Source organism: Oryzias latipes, chromosome 19 (assembly GCF_002234675.1).
Source record: "Oryzias latipes chromosome 19, ASM223467v1".
NCBI classification, from domain to species: Eukaryota; Metazoa; Chordata; class Actinopteri; order Beloniformes; family Adrianichthyidae; genus Oryzias; species Oryzias latipes.
In genome coordinates this window covers 17,503,311-17,517,914 of record NC_019877.2, presented here as the reverse complement: position 1 = coordinate 17,517,914, position 14,604 = coordinate 17,503,311, and the positions used below count along the sequence as shown (strand labels likewise).

The following is a 14,604-nucleotide window of genomic DNA, read 5'->3' as shown; positions in this document are numbered from 1 at the left end:
ATAGTAAACAATATCCATCTATGATACAAAGTATCATAGAGTATCATAGAGTAAAGTATCGTTTAAAGAACCCTTTTTTTTAAATTGAATATTAGTTATTTTCTTTAGCTCTTTTCCAACTCGGAAGTAAGACAACTCGATCTTTGAGGCATCGGCTTTCGCTCTATGTCAGTGCCACCCATTTTAAGATGTCAACCTAGAGACGGCCTTGTCAGCATGTCTGCTTTTCGACTACGAAAACAAACAACATCCAAACTGGATGTGCATAAAAAATGAAAGCTTTTTGCCGATCACCGCTAGTTCCATGGAGAAAGTGTGTTTTTGTTTCAGCCTCGGGGAGGCGCAGACTCTTCCTGGAAGGGGCTGTTCTCACCGGTCTATGTCAGCTCGTGAGAACTCGCTTGTTTTCCTGGGTTGGGAGGTGCTGGTGCTCAGAGTCCAGATTTTTACACGAAGACTCAGAAATGCATAAACTGATCAAAATACCGCTTTGGGGTTTCTTTTCGTCAGGAATGAACATCATAATACGTTTAAAAGCTCAAAAAAATATTTTGCATGGTATAGGCTAGACCTGCACAATAAATCGCAAATTTATCGTTATCGCGATATCAATCTGTGCAATATCCATATCGCAAAAGACAGCGCAAAATGCAATAAATGGTTACCTAAATGGCCTAAAACAACCTTATGGCAGCTTAAAGTATTTAACTAATAAAAAAAAAATCAACTTATGCATTTGACCAATCAAATGGTCACGTTATTGACCAATCGGATGGTATGTTAGATGTTTGCCTCCCATGTAGACGAGAGTCATTTGGAGTATAATTTCTAAACTGTTGCAGTGAAATGGAAATGGTGTTTCTAGTTGTTTTGCTATTTGTTCATATTGCAAGTTACATCGTCAACGCAATATTGGTCACTAACATCGCGAGTTTACCCTTATGTCGCACAGCCCTAGTATAGGCCCTTTAAATGTTCATAGATCCCAGCAATTGTTTTAATGTTTTTGACGGTAACAACTAAAGCTGCCGTAAATTAGGTCCATCTATTTGCCTTTTTCTAATGTCCCATCATACTTTGAACATTGCTTCGAAAAAAGATTAAACCAAATATACACCAATTTCAAATTAATCTATATTTTTTTGGGTTTTCCCATCTCCGTCGTCTTTATTTACAGTAATCAACATTTTTACTTTGTCTCTTCCACCAATATCTCTTAATTCCTACAAGTTAAATGTCATCTTGTGTTTGCTGCCTTTCTGTTCTGCTTTTTTTTCTTCATAGCAAAATCATTGCACTCCCTAAATCTCAATTAAAATAGTGCTGTTTCAAATTCTTCCAACTTGTTTAGTGTTCAAGTGTTAAAGGTCAAGTGTCAATAAGTAATGTTAGCTAAAACCCGTTAGCTTGTGAATGAGGCACTCTTGGACTTAGTAAGTACGTCTGTGGTGCTGCTCAGACGAAGAGCAACCCTGATTTCTTGGATTTACATAGACTTGTCGTGGAAACGCTCACCCACATTGCTGAGGACGGTGTGGATGTAGTTTAAAAGAACACAAACATGAACTGTGAATGCATGATTGCAGGTGCTATTAAGGGTGCATGGCTTTCAAATACTGAAGTTTCTCTTGTGTTCTGCATCAGGACCTCTGTTGCAGCCTCTTATGATACTGTTCTGCTTCCTAAACTACTTTTGGCCTTTTAACTCTAAGTGTGCTGACCGCATCTCTTGTTGTGCAGGAATCCAGGAGGATGAGGATGTGAAGAAGATGCTGCAGGGCTCCAGCATGGTGAAGGTACAGACAGTGAAGCTCTGTTAGGCTGAGCACGGTCCTGATGGATGGAGATCTAATCCGTCCCTCTGTCTCGTTAAGGTTCGCTCCCCACGTTGGCAGAAGCGCAGGACTCTGCGGCTGCTGGAGGATGGAGTCACTGTGTGGTGCCAGTCACACAAATCATCCAGCCGGGCCAAAGAGCAACAATCCTGTAAGGCGTCTGTTTCTGCTGTTTACCTCATACCCGTGTGTCACCTGACAGTCAATGCTGAGACATAAGGAACCCAAAATATAAAAAAAGGTTAGAGTTTGTTGACATTTCAGGGAAGGTGTGGAGGAGCAGGACTTTATTTTGTCTTTGAAGAAGACGGAGGTGAATACAGATGCAAACTGTCACAGTAACCTGTAAATGGTCACAAAAAGATCAGAAACAAATACGTCTGAGTAGAAACTGTCCTTTGATGTATTGATAAAGTTTATTGAACATGAACATTAATCACAATAATCTTTTATGTGTAAAGATCCGGGGCTTCACAAGGACCTTAAATCTGGACTTCTTAGTTTATCTCAGAACCTGCTGGTCCCCAGCTTCAGCAAAAAGCTTGAGAGTTGAGAGTCGAAATGCAGACAGTCAAGAGCAGCATGGGAGAAGGTTAAGCAGCAGTTAGGGGAGGATGCTCTCATCTGTTTAAAGCCCCTCTCTTTCTAAAAGATGTCCATCTTCTGTGATAAGATCATAGAATTAGCTCTTTTTGTTGATTCATTTTAGTCCTGTGTGACTCTTGCTCTCAGGCGGGAGTGAGAAAGAGTCACACAGTTATGCAGGGTGGGGCATCCCTCCCTTACTATCTGTGCCTAAATTAGAGGTCTCCTTTTTTGGAGGCGGATGACTGAAAATGCTGGATTACAGGAGTTTATAATCCCCATAAATACCCATGGTGGAGCCACCATGGGTATATATATATATGCATTTTGGATCTTTTCACTTGTAATGGGTTTCAACTTTGCTGTTCTTATTTGCCACCCTTCCAAAGTCTTCTTCCCCCCTCCCACATAAAATGTTCTTGCTCTACCAATGTTTCTCACAGACAAATAAGGCCCTCATTTGTGCCCTGATTGAAGGAGAATGAGCACAGACAATTTATATCATGTTTCCTTATCTGAATATTTTTATGTCAATATTTTAAATTCAGATGCACACCAAGTTTTGTACTGAAATCCACACAAAGATTTAGAAATGAGCACCTGACAGAATTCAGCCTTCTCCATATGGGGCCCCACCCTGACCACTAAGAGTGGGCTGTAGATGCCCCACCTCTGGCTGTCCCTCATTACAAAAACTGTGATTAATGTCCTCTTTTACTGGAAACCTCAACGGATGGGAACCTCACAGCTGAAAGAAGCAGTAATTCTCCTGACAGCAGCCTCAAAGATTACAGAGGGGCTCAAACTCTGTGGTTCACCACTTCAATCTGTGGGGGGTGAGCTTCTAATCTCAGGTTCTGGCCTCGCTCCACTCTGACGTATTTTTATTTTTACACAAACAAAAGACGTACCTTATACAGTATTATTCAAAGCAAAATCTATATTCCAAAAATATCTTGTGGCTCCGCCCACTTCATTTTTCTTACATTTTCTCAAAAACCATCAATTTAGACCCCCAATAAGATGACCCTCTTAACAGTTTTAGTTGCTGTGTCTGTGGTCAGAGCTTAAGAGCTCGGTTTCCACCTTTCATGTTCCCCTTTCTTCCATTGTGATCAGCTCATAGACTGTATATGAGAACTGGACTGAGTGACTCCTCCCACCTCGCATTTCATACAGGAAGTACCCACTGGATACTAGACAGTGTTGCCAGATTGGGCGGTTTTCCGCCCAATTGGGCGGTTTTGGTTCTAAATTTGCGGGTAAAAATGGCTTCGGGCGGGTATGCATAATTTGGGCGGTTTTAGGGTCTGTTCTGCGGGTTTTTTTACACTCATGAATATATAATAGCGGACTACGTTAGGCTGGGTGGCTGTTGAAGTCTTATGTTCTGAAGCTCCGTGAACGCACCAGGCAGAGACGCTTAATGGGTTCTGTCATCTAACCTGTTGTTGGTGGTTTGCCGCCCCGCCCCTGCTCTCAGAAGTTGCGTTGTTTAAAGCTGACACTGCGGTCGCGTGTGGGCGGAGCTACGAGCTAACGTTATGGTCTGATCGCTGCATGTCTGTGTGTATCGATGCATGGTAGACACGGAGAATGTGGAGAGATCAGGTTTAATATTTTGGAGAGTTCTACTTGGTAATCATGTTTCCATGTTTGAGTTCATGAGATCGTCCCAGAAAGTCTCTGCTTCAACTCCCGCAGTGAAAGATGCGTGTGAATCTGACGCCCGTGTTTCCATCTCTCTGACAGTTTGAAGCCGACGCCCCTCCACCGCCTCTCTACCTGCTTTTCCGCTCCACCTGTTCATATCCTCTTTAGCTCAGAGTTGTTTTCCACCGCGCTCCTCCAGTGTGTCCAACACAGAGAGCGCAAAATACGGTCATAGCAGCATGTTGACACGGTCGGTAGGATGGAAGAGGTTATACATTGGTTATAGCGGGTTAAGAAAATCAATGGAAGAAGGCCGGTCCGCTGAAGAAGTATTGAATACTGTACTCCTTTTATCAATAGTCTGAACTATCTTTGATTTTGAGAAATGTTTTATTTTGAAAAATCACCGCATCGGGTACTTAATCAGTCCAGTAGGGGAAAAAAATCTACAAAAGCTGTATATTGTTGTTTCTCCCAATCATAGATAGATAGATATGATTGTGCTTTTAGACTGGACAGGTAGCTGTGAAAAAGCCAGTCGAGTAATATCCCCTTTCTACATCTGTGTTTAGTGAATGTGTAATTCACTTGACGTGATCTTATTTTTTGCCCCCCCGTCACTTAAGTTCCCCTCTAAAGCCCTCAAAACACATCATTACTGTTAGAAAATCATTTGTGTGTTGATTTCAGCCACCTTACCTGCAAAATATACAAAATCACAGTCAAAAAGAGCGCAAGTCGTGATATATTCTGCTGACTCATTCATCCAGTCCTGACTTGGCTTCTGCTGCTGGTCAGCTACTGACGTATAGAGCACCGAGCGCCCTCTGCTGGCGAAGTTAGGTATCGGCCAAAACCGTTTTTAAACACAAACTGACAGTTTAAGTAGTTCTAACAGTGATGTTACTGATTATTTCAGAGATCAAAATGAAATTAAATGGTGGGCATCTGTTTTAATGAATTTTTAAATCACACAGTGCCACATAAGCTACAGAAGTATCCACAGCTGCCCTGGAGCAGACTGACAGAGGCATGGCTGCCAGTTTACGCCTACGGCGTAGGCGTAAGCTCTGACCCTCTGACCATCACCGGGACATTCATATGCGTTCATACACCAAAAGAGCCACACTGGAGGCAAGGAGGGTGCAGTGTCTTGCCCAAGGACACAGCGATGGTTGGTTGGGGAGCAGTGGGGGGAGCGGGGATCGAACCGCCGACCCTTTGATCATTGGACGACCTGCTCATCCGCCACTGCCGCCCCACATATGTCGGAATAACCGTTCTTGGTCTGCTCCCTCTTTTTTTAACATGTTTTTGTTAGTCAATTTCTTCAAGAAATTTTTTTCTGCAGTGAATGTTATTGAAGCTATAAACTTGCCAATCAGATACCTTAAAAGTATGCAGCCTCACGGCCAATGTTAAAAATGCTTGAATCTCCTGAGTCCTCTTTCAAGTGGTAGGCATGTGGACTTCCAACTAGACTCACTCCTGATTGGCTAGAGCGGTTGCCACAAACGGACTCAGACCAACTTGGACCAACACTGCTTGCTGATGATGTCTGGCTCCAACACGGCACCGTCTGCATCTAAAAATAAATTAAAAAAATCTACTTTTTTGAACCACTACAAGCCATTTTCTATAGGTGACATTACACTTACTCGGTCCAGGAGTCATATACAGTCAATGGATCAGCCTCATTCAGTACACCTGGTTACTGCAAATTTAAAACTGGTTTTGGCTCATGAGAGGAGCGTTGTCAATTAGATTTCATTGATTCCTTTCTATAGCACCTTCTTTCACCATCCAAGGAGGCCCAAAGTGCTGTTCACTAGTGGATGATAAGGGGGTTTCCACCTTTGTCCTGCTCCCACAGAGAGTAATTCTGTCCCGTTCTGCTCACAGGCCAAAGGGCAGGCGGGCAGGCTGAGTGGCACAAACAATACTTCACACCGAGCTGAGCTCAGTGCAGAGCTGTGGTTGATTGAGTGAATAAGAGTCAGGTGTGCAGCATCCAGGAAGTGTGGTTGGAACTCTGGAGATGCTTCCCGCTGGTGACCAGAGAGGGGGAGACAGAGTACTGACTTCTGACAGAGCCCCACCTCCTTACATCGTAGGCATATCATCAGAAAACTACAAAATGGCTCCACCTTTACGTTTTTTGTCATCGTTCTAATTGGTTGCAGTGATGATAATTCTTTTGGATTGTCTCACTAAAAAGAACCGGCTCTTTTGGCTCCCAAGCAGCTTTTTCGGTTGTTTTATTGCTTTGTTTAGTTTAACAGCTATATAAAAATATGCACTATGAATAACTGATGTAAATAATGTGTTTTTGTTCGTATAAGTATATATATATATATATATATATATATATATATATATATATATATATATATATATGCTACTATTAATTTCTTCCTGATAAAATGTACAAAATAAAGGATACAAGCAAAACTAGCTTTTTACAATTAAACTTTTAACTACACATTTTTCATTTTTTTTCCTTTAAAATCTTTGGAAGCAAAGCAATACAAAACACTGGAGCAACAACCCAAAATACAAAATAAATTGTGCAAAACCAGGAAAAAAGACTTAGTCGCAATAAAGGTTAGCCTTTAGAAATACAGTTTGATGACGGTTTTCTAGGTTCTCAGGTACCTGTACGTTTGTTGTAGAATAGACTCTATAGATTAAATTATTGCTTGACGACTCTACCCCTTTCCTTTGTATTGTTAATAAAAGTGAAATGGTTCTCAATTTTGCTTCTTTTCCTGCTATAAATCATTTTTTTCAGGCTACTTTATGTGCACGCACTTAGCATGCATGTATTGACTAATCACGTGAAGCTTGAATAGAAAATAGAGAGACTGGGTGAATTGAGAAAATAAATACTGCTCCCAGGAAGGAGCTGCTCTTGTCATTCACTCGAAAAGCTGCAATGACAATCTCAGACTAAGAGCTGTTTAATTTGCGACCGAGAGTAATTGTAATCCAAAGAGCGTAGGGACTTTAGGGGGGAATGTTGTTCTTGCCAGGCCTGGCTTTCAGTCAGTTCTTATTCATCTATCAGGTTCAGGTCAGGATTATGTGCAGGCCAGTCAAGTTCATCCACACCAAACTTTGTCATCCATGTCTTTATGGACCTTGCTTTGTGCACTGGTGCACAGTCACGTTGGAAGAGGAAGGGGCCCACTCCAAATTGTTCCCACAATGTTGGTAGCATAGAATGTGTTTTGGTATACTGAAGCATTCAAAGTTCCTTTCACTGGAACTAAGGGGCCAAGTCCTGAAAAACAACCCCGCACCATAATTCCTCCTCCACCAAATTTGTGATTCATCACTACACAGAACATGTCTCCACTGCTCTAGAGTCCAGTGGCGGCGTACTTTACACCACTGCATTCGACGCTTTGCATTGCTCTTGGTGATGTGTGACTTGGATGCAGCTACTTGGCCATGGCAACCTTTTCCATGAAGCTCTCTGTGTTCTGTACTTGAGCTAATCTTGGGGTTGGCAACCTGAAGCTCCGGAGCCGCATGCAGCTCTTTCATCTCTGTGCTGCAGCTCTCTGTGGTTTTGTAAAATAACTATTATGTTCTAAGATTGTCGTGGTGCCTTTAACACTGTCAGGATGTGCGAAAGAGAAGAGAGCACCTTGAACGCGCAGAGGGGTGAATCTTCAGGTGTTAACACGGACCAGAGTCTGTTATGGGGAGAAGCCCCTGGCTGCAGACTGCAGACCGTGGCAAACCTTAACCCTTGTGCTATCTTAGATGACCCCACCCTTACATTGACGTGTTCTCCCTACCATGACAAAGGTGGATAAAAGTGGAAAGATTTCATGTAATCCATGGATACCAGTGAAGATCACAAATCATTGAAGAAAAAATGTTCAGCGCACTGTCTAGTGGGTCTAGATGACCCAACTCCCAATGTTAAAGTGCCCAGGATAGCACAAGGGTTACCATGGGTGGAGTTACATGCGTAAGGCATGTAACTCAGTGGGATATTTTTTTATCACACCAAAGGTTGGCATTCAAAAATACTCTCGGCTTTATGAAGCTGATCTGGTTTCTTCGGTCAGTGATGATCTGTTCTGTTTTGGAGAAGATTCTCTCAGGTGCAGGTTTTTTTATTTATTTTTTTAAATAAACTTTATTAACAATATATTGCACATACAAAATACCAAACACAAAACTCCACTGTGTGCAAAATACAATCTTCACGTTCGCCAGGAGAATGAACAAAAAACCATAACTCTCAGGTGCAGGTTGGTTGTGGAGTTGGTTCCGGATGGAATAGTTTTGTTGCAGTCTCTAAATTCTCTTTTCACATTATCAATTAAAATGAAGTGGTTCTGGAATTTGCTTCTTTTTCCAGTGTCACTCATCTCTGTACGTTTTTGTGTTGATGTTATCACTTCTAGTTTTCTTGTTGCACTTGACGCTCTATTCCATTCACGCAATGTTGCTTAGATTTTGCCTGCGACTGTGATTGTCTCCAGCGTTAATTTATAACATGAACAACATCCTGATCATTGACTTGATGCGTCTGCAAACTCACTCAGAAACAGGAGGGTGGTGTGTTCGTCCACTGAGCAGAAGCAGGGAACGCAGCGGATTAAAAGAGTAAAAAAGCAAGCAGTAAACAGGAAAAGCTCATTCAAATAATTTAACCCTTGTGCTATCCTATGCACGTTAACGTTGGGAGTTTGGTCATCTATTCCCACTAGACAGTGTGTTGAACCTTTTTTCTTTAATGATTTGTGATCTTCACTGGTGTCCATGGATTACATGAAATCTTTCCACCTTTATCCATCTTTGTCATGGTAGGGAGAACACGTCAATGTAAGGGTGGCGTCATCTAAGATAGCACAAGGGTTAAAAAAACAAAACAAAAAATTACCGGGTTGAGTATTAGGTTTAAAAAAAATTCTAAATGTAGACATTTTCTAAGTAAAGTTCTTTGTGACGATCGACCTGCACACCGCCACAACTCCAGCCGGCTTGTAATTCCAACAATGTACTGACCCAAGTAGGACAACGATGGAGAATTTTGAGTAAATTGAAGTTCCTGAAGAAAACTACATTTACTTGCTCTCAACGACTTTACCAGTGTGAATAATATGTAATGAGGAATTAGCAAACAACAAAGTCTAAAATGTGGCAAGACATTCCAGAATAAACATGCAGCTTTTGTCCAAAAACATCCTGATCCAGATGAGAAAAAAAGGTGTTTGTTGACAAAAATCTATTGGAGAAGCGAATGAACTGCATCCACACCACAACAGTCTGTTCGTTGTCATTGGTTTGTTCAATTTGTTGTCTCGCAACATCATTGCTGTTGATTTCTTCATTTATGTTCTGTCCCTCTCCTCCGTTCTACTCAGGTGTTTCCTGTTTCTTCTGTAAAGTCTTCCATCAGGTGTGCGAACCACAAATGAATGTTGCTGCTCATACTTGTGTAGAACCACTGCTGGCAGCCATGTTGTTCCTTTCTGCATCCTAACATTCTCATCTGCATGCAGTTCTGGAAAAATTATTTTTTTTCTGTCGAAGTAAGGCTTTTGCTTCTTCTGCGTGTTTCTGTGCTTAAACTTAAGAATCCTCGCTTGAGTGTGTCTGCAATATGAAGTTCTTTGCCAAGTTTGAAAGTCACTTTCAGGCTGTATTTCTGCAATCTCAGAAGCATTCTCTGTAATCTCATGGGAGCTTGGTGCAGAGATTTTTTAAAGATGCTCCCCATCACTTTCAGCCTAAATGGAAAAAACATTCAGCCTGAATGTCTTGAATGTCTTTTAAGTTTTTCAAATCTCCTTTCCTGTGCTTCTTCCCAATGCCAATCTATCTCTCCTTCAAGCAGATGGTGGTTGGTATGAATTTGTCCAGATACTGGACATCACTAAAAACCTCTGTAGTTCTTGTTTGGGAGGGGCAACTGCTATTACTTTTTCTTCATCTGGTTTCAGACCTTTATCTGTGAGTGTATGTTCAATGTATTTGATTTCTTTAATTCTGATTAAACATTTGTTTCTGTTCAGTCTATGATTATGTTTCTCTCTCGACTCACCCCAGACTAGCAAGTTGTCTATGATGTTAACAACATCATTCAGATCCTCAATCATTTCTGGAACACTTTGGGTGCTGATGCTAATCCCTGATTAGCGTCTAACACAGAAGTATTTGGTGTTTGGCATACTAGACACAACTCCTCCACAGTGAACTATGGATAATGTTCTTGTTTTATTGCTCTGTTCAAGTCTTATGGATCCATACATATGCATATTTTCTTGGGTGGAACCACAGTGACCATAATGTTAACCCACTCTGTTGGTTCTGTCTGTCTGTCTTGTAATAACTCCCATTTTTCCATTCTTTACTTTTCTTTCTTTTAGTAATCTTACTAATCCTTCTGGGTGCATGAACAACTGGTGAGACTGCGTGGTCTATTTGAATGTGATGCTGACCTGGCAAACAAATGACCTGACAAACTATTATAGTCTTTGAGAATGTCTTGTTCTCTTCCAACATCATATACTCTGTGAACTTAGCCTACGGTAGTTTCAAGCATGTCGCACCTCCAACTATAGTGCTGACATCTTCCTGAGAGATTTCAAACTCAGTGTTGTGCTTGTTTCCTTTACACTCACAGATCAGTTTCTTGCCTACTGCTGCTACCTTGTGACCAAAACAGGGTAGTGGTTTTGTTTTATTTGCTTTCAATTAACCTACAAGTGCAGTGGGAATTTTCACAGACTTTATATTACAATCTGCTCCTGTGTCCAGCTTCCATGTCATCTGATTTTTGTTTGTCTTTAAGTTTTTTGTCCAAATCTCACTGTTTGTATCTCCAGAATCCATCAATGCAATGACTTTTTCCTCTGTTTTTACTGCTCTCAGAAACATGTCATTTTCAGCTTCTCTGATCCAATGTACCACAGGGTGCACTGGATTATAGGGCATAGTTTCAGTTATGGGTGCTTTTTCTGTATTGAACACATACAAAAAGTGCATCGGGTTTTAGGGCGTGGGCACGTTAAAACATACTGGTAAGACATGCATGATAGTGTGTGTTTTAAAACAGGCAGTGGGAACAAAACTGAGTTGGTTGTGACTTTTTTTGTTTTTTCAGTCATCAAAAGATGCACATTGTACCTTCTCTGACTTTTTGGCAATGCCGCTGGCTGTAGAGAAGAGCTCAAAATGCTGGCTCCTGCTTCTCCAGTTCTCCACTAACTTTCCTCGCAAAATCACATTTAGTGGTGGTTGAAACTGTGCCATTTCCTCATCTTTCAAGTGTCTTTTCTTCTCACACGATGTAATATTGATAAGTCAAGACGGCCGACTTAGTTTGAACAGGCTTCAACACAGACTCGCCATCAGCCTTGTGCTCAAGCTACATGCACATCACCACTTCCTAGTGTGTATATCGCGATAACGGACAACTCACAAACCTTGTTGCTAGTGTGTCAAACAAGGTTGGGTGTTAACATAGTCACAGTCATGCATGTTTTAGCCGTGTGAGTCCGTTTTTGTATGTGTTACTAACAGGGTTGGGAGTTAGCATAGTCACAGCAACATTTGTTTTGGTGGTATCAGGGCAATTTAAGACGTGTTACTAGCAAGCTTGGGAGATAGTCACAGCAACATTTGTTCTAGTAATATCAGTCAAGTTTTTACGTGTGGCAAACAAGGTTGGGTGTTATTGTAAATACGCTAAAGCAGCTAACGTGTAATGGTATCAGTCTGCGTTTTCTTTTTTTTTGTGGTATCAGAATTACCATGAATGCAGTCGATAAAGTCTGACTCACTGACTCGCTGACTCTTTTAACTTGTGCTGTATAGTGCACCTTATATATCATATAACTTTAAACAATAAACCATTCATTGATGGTGGGCCTTATAATCCAATGCAGCTTCAGACCGGTCATTGCAGGAGCTTCAGAAAGGAAACCTCGCTGACAGAGTTCTACTTTTCTAATGATCCTTCTCTGTTCCTCAGTCTCTGTCATGGAGGTGGAGTGTGTTCGCGAAGGCTGCCAGTTGGAGGCACTGCGCCACATGACGGGCTCCGAATCCACGAAGCGGTGTTTGACAGTGGTTTTCAAGGGACCACGTAAGAGTCTAGAACTCCTCTGCCAGAGCGAGGAGGAGGCTCAGCAGTGGGCCCGTGGCATCAGGACCCTGCAGGAGCGGATGGACAATATGACCCACAAGGAGAAACTAGACCAATATCCTTTTCCTGCTTGCCTTTGTTCATTCCTCTGTGAAATGTTCAAACCTTTAGAGGAAATTTGTGTTTTCATGGTTACAAATCTGTCCTTTCTGATTAGGAGATTATTATTCTCTTTGCTTTCCTTGACCTTTTACTTGGATTCATGCTTACCTGAGCCGGGCAGACGAGAACCATGACGACAAGATGAGCTACGAGGAGGTGCAAAGACTGCTGCGCATGATCAACGTGGACCTGAGCGATCAGTACGCCCGCAGCCTTTTCCAGGTACATCAGCATTATGTGAAGCTGCTCTCCTGTAAAAGATACTTTGTCCTGACGTAGTTCTGCTCCGTCAGAAATGTGATCACTCTGCTGATGGCCGCCTGGACCATGAAGAGATTGAAGTCTTCTGCAGGGAGCTGTTACGAAGACCAGAACTGGACACCATTTTCATCCAGCACTCGGCAAACGGCTGCGTGCTCTCCACTGTGGACTTGAGGGACTTCCTAAAGAAGCAGGAGGAGGACTGCTCTGTGACTCACGCCCAGAGCCTCATCCTTACCTACGAGCTCAACGAGTGGGGTAGGATAAGTAATGTTTTGATTCAACTGCAGTTCCAACAGCATTTTGTGTTACGTTAAGTATGAAAAATACTATATGAATAAAGATTGATCTGATCTGATCTGATCTGATCTGATCTGATCTGATTTGATTTGCTTTGATTAACAGGTCCGTTCAACATCTTTGTTTTTTACTGCAGCCCAGAAGAACCATCTGATGACTCCCAATGGGTTTACCATGTACATGCTGTCCAAGCAGAACTGTGTATTCAATCCAGATCACGCCCGGGTCTACCAGGACATGACGCAGCCATTGGCTCACTACTTCATCTCTTCATCTCACAACACCTACCTCACCAAGGACCAGATGACCGGGGACAGCAGCACTGAGCCATACATACGGTAATCCTTCACCGATCAGAAAACATAATCTGACTCTATGCCTCAGGACTTCCTGTACCTGAAGGAGGAGCACCGGATCAAAATAAGCATGCACTTGAAATTTATCAAAGAAAATCAAGATGAAACAGGAAATTAAAAAAATAACAATATTTTGAATAAATTCATTCAAAGCAGGAGTGTCCAACCCCAGGCTGCAGGCCAGTACTGGTCTGTGGGATAGTTGGTACCAGGCCACAGAGAAAGAAAAACATGCCCCACGTTTTTCAATTTTATTCATAACCTGATCCTGTAGGAAGTTTCATTTTGGAAAATTGCTCGATTCTCCACGCCACATCCGACTTATTCTTGACAGATGTCAAGTTGTGTGTACCACTTTATTGAAACTCCCAGGCAATCTTGGGTTTCGGAGGAATACTTTTAGTCCCCCAATATTTCTCAAATCTCGGACCGTAGCTTTAATGAATTGTATCTGTGGTTGAGGGCTGCATCTCCTCTGAATAATGGTTTGGCTCTTTGTCCCTCAGAGCTCTGAGCCATGGCTGTCGCTGTGTAGAGCTGGACTGCTGGGATGGAGATGGAGGGGAGCCTGTCATCTACCATGGACACACCCTGACCTCCAAAGTGCCCTTTGTTGACGTCATCAAGATCATCAATGAGTACGCCTTCAAGGTAAGTGACATCTGTAAGAGGGTAAATGAATATGAGCAGCTGCTGACGCACCCCCTCCCTGCAGGCGTCCTCCTTTCCTCTGATCCTCTCTCTGGAGAACCACTGCTCTGTGGAACAACAAGCTGTCATGGCCCGACACCTGCGCTCCATTCTTGGGGAGAAACTACTGCAGCGGCCTCTCAGCACAGAGAAGTCCAAATGCCTTCCTTCCCCAGAGGTGTGTGATGCTCATAGTGACAGGGGAGGGGGCATTAACTCATTTACAAAATCCTCAGAGCAGTGAGAATGTTTACTCATTCACACACACATATCTACACGCTAGTTGCGGTTACATGTGCAAAATGTATTTGATTGGATCAAAGATCATATTACATGGGCCCTGACAATTTTTATACAATTATAACAAAGGTTTACATGTGCCACACTATCGATCAGAATAAATCATTTTGACACGGACAGAACTATCTAAAATAACGGAAACGGCAGTAGAAGAAGAAATAGTGAGTTCCGTTGTAAACAAAAAAAGCGGCGGCATAGAGCGAGATGATCTTCTAAACGTGTTCATATATAATTTTCTAAATACGGGCGGCCAGTGCTTTATTCTTGGGTGCACAGACCCGCAAGAAGCGTTAGGATTAGGCTAATATGTGCCAACAAAATTGCTTTGGATATACTTAACATCCATGAG

General features: G+C 42.1%; 1 protein-coding gene across 1 annotated transcript in view; it reads left to right on the top strand.

The window, feature by feature from the left end:
• The window catches only part of LOC101173208 (1-phosphatidylinositol 4,5-bisphosphate phosphodiesterase delta-3-A), a 32,639-nt gene that overhangs the window by 827 nt on the left and 17,208 nt on the right, over positions 1-14,604 (top strand). Inside the window, exons 2-9 of the mRNA XM_004086845.3 lie at positions 1,741-1,796; positions 1,875-1,986; positions 12,073-12,301; positions 12,441-12,570; positions 12,642-12,867; positions 13,046-13,247; positions 13,772-13,916; positions 13,981-14,133. Coding sequence (XP_004086893.1) covers positions 1,741-1,796; positions 1,875-1,986; positions 12,073-12,301; positions 12,441-12,570; positions 12,642-12,867; positions 13,046-13,247; positions 13,772-13,916; positions 13,981-14,133 — 1,253 coding nt within the window. The remainder of the gene's footprint in view (positions 1-1,740; positions 1,797-1,874; positions 1,987-12,072; positions 12,302-12,440; positions 12,571-12,641; positions 12,868-13,045; positions 13,248-13,771; positions 13,917-13,980; positions 14,134-14,604) is intronic.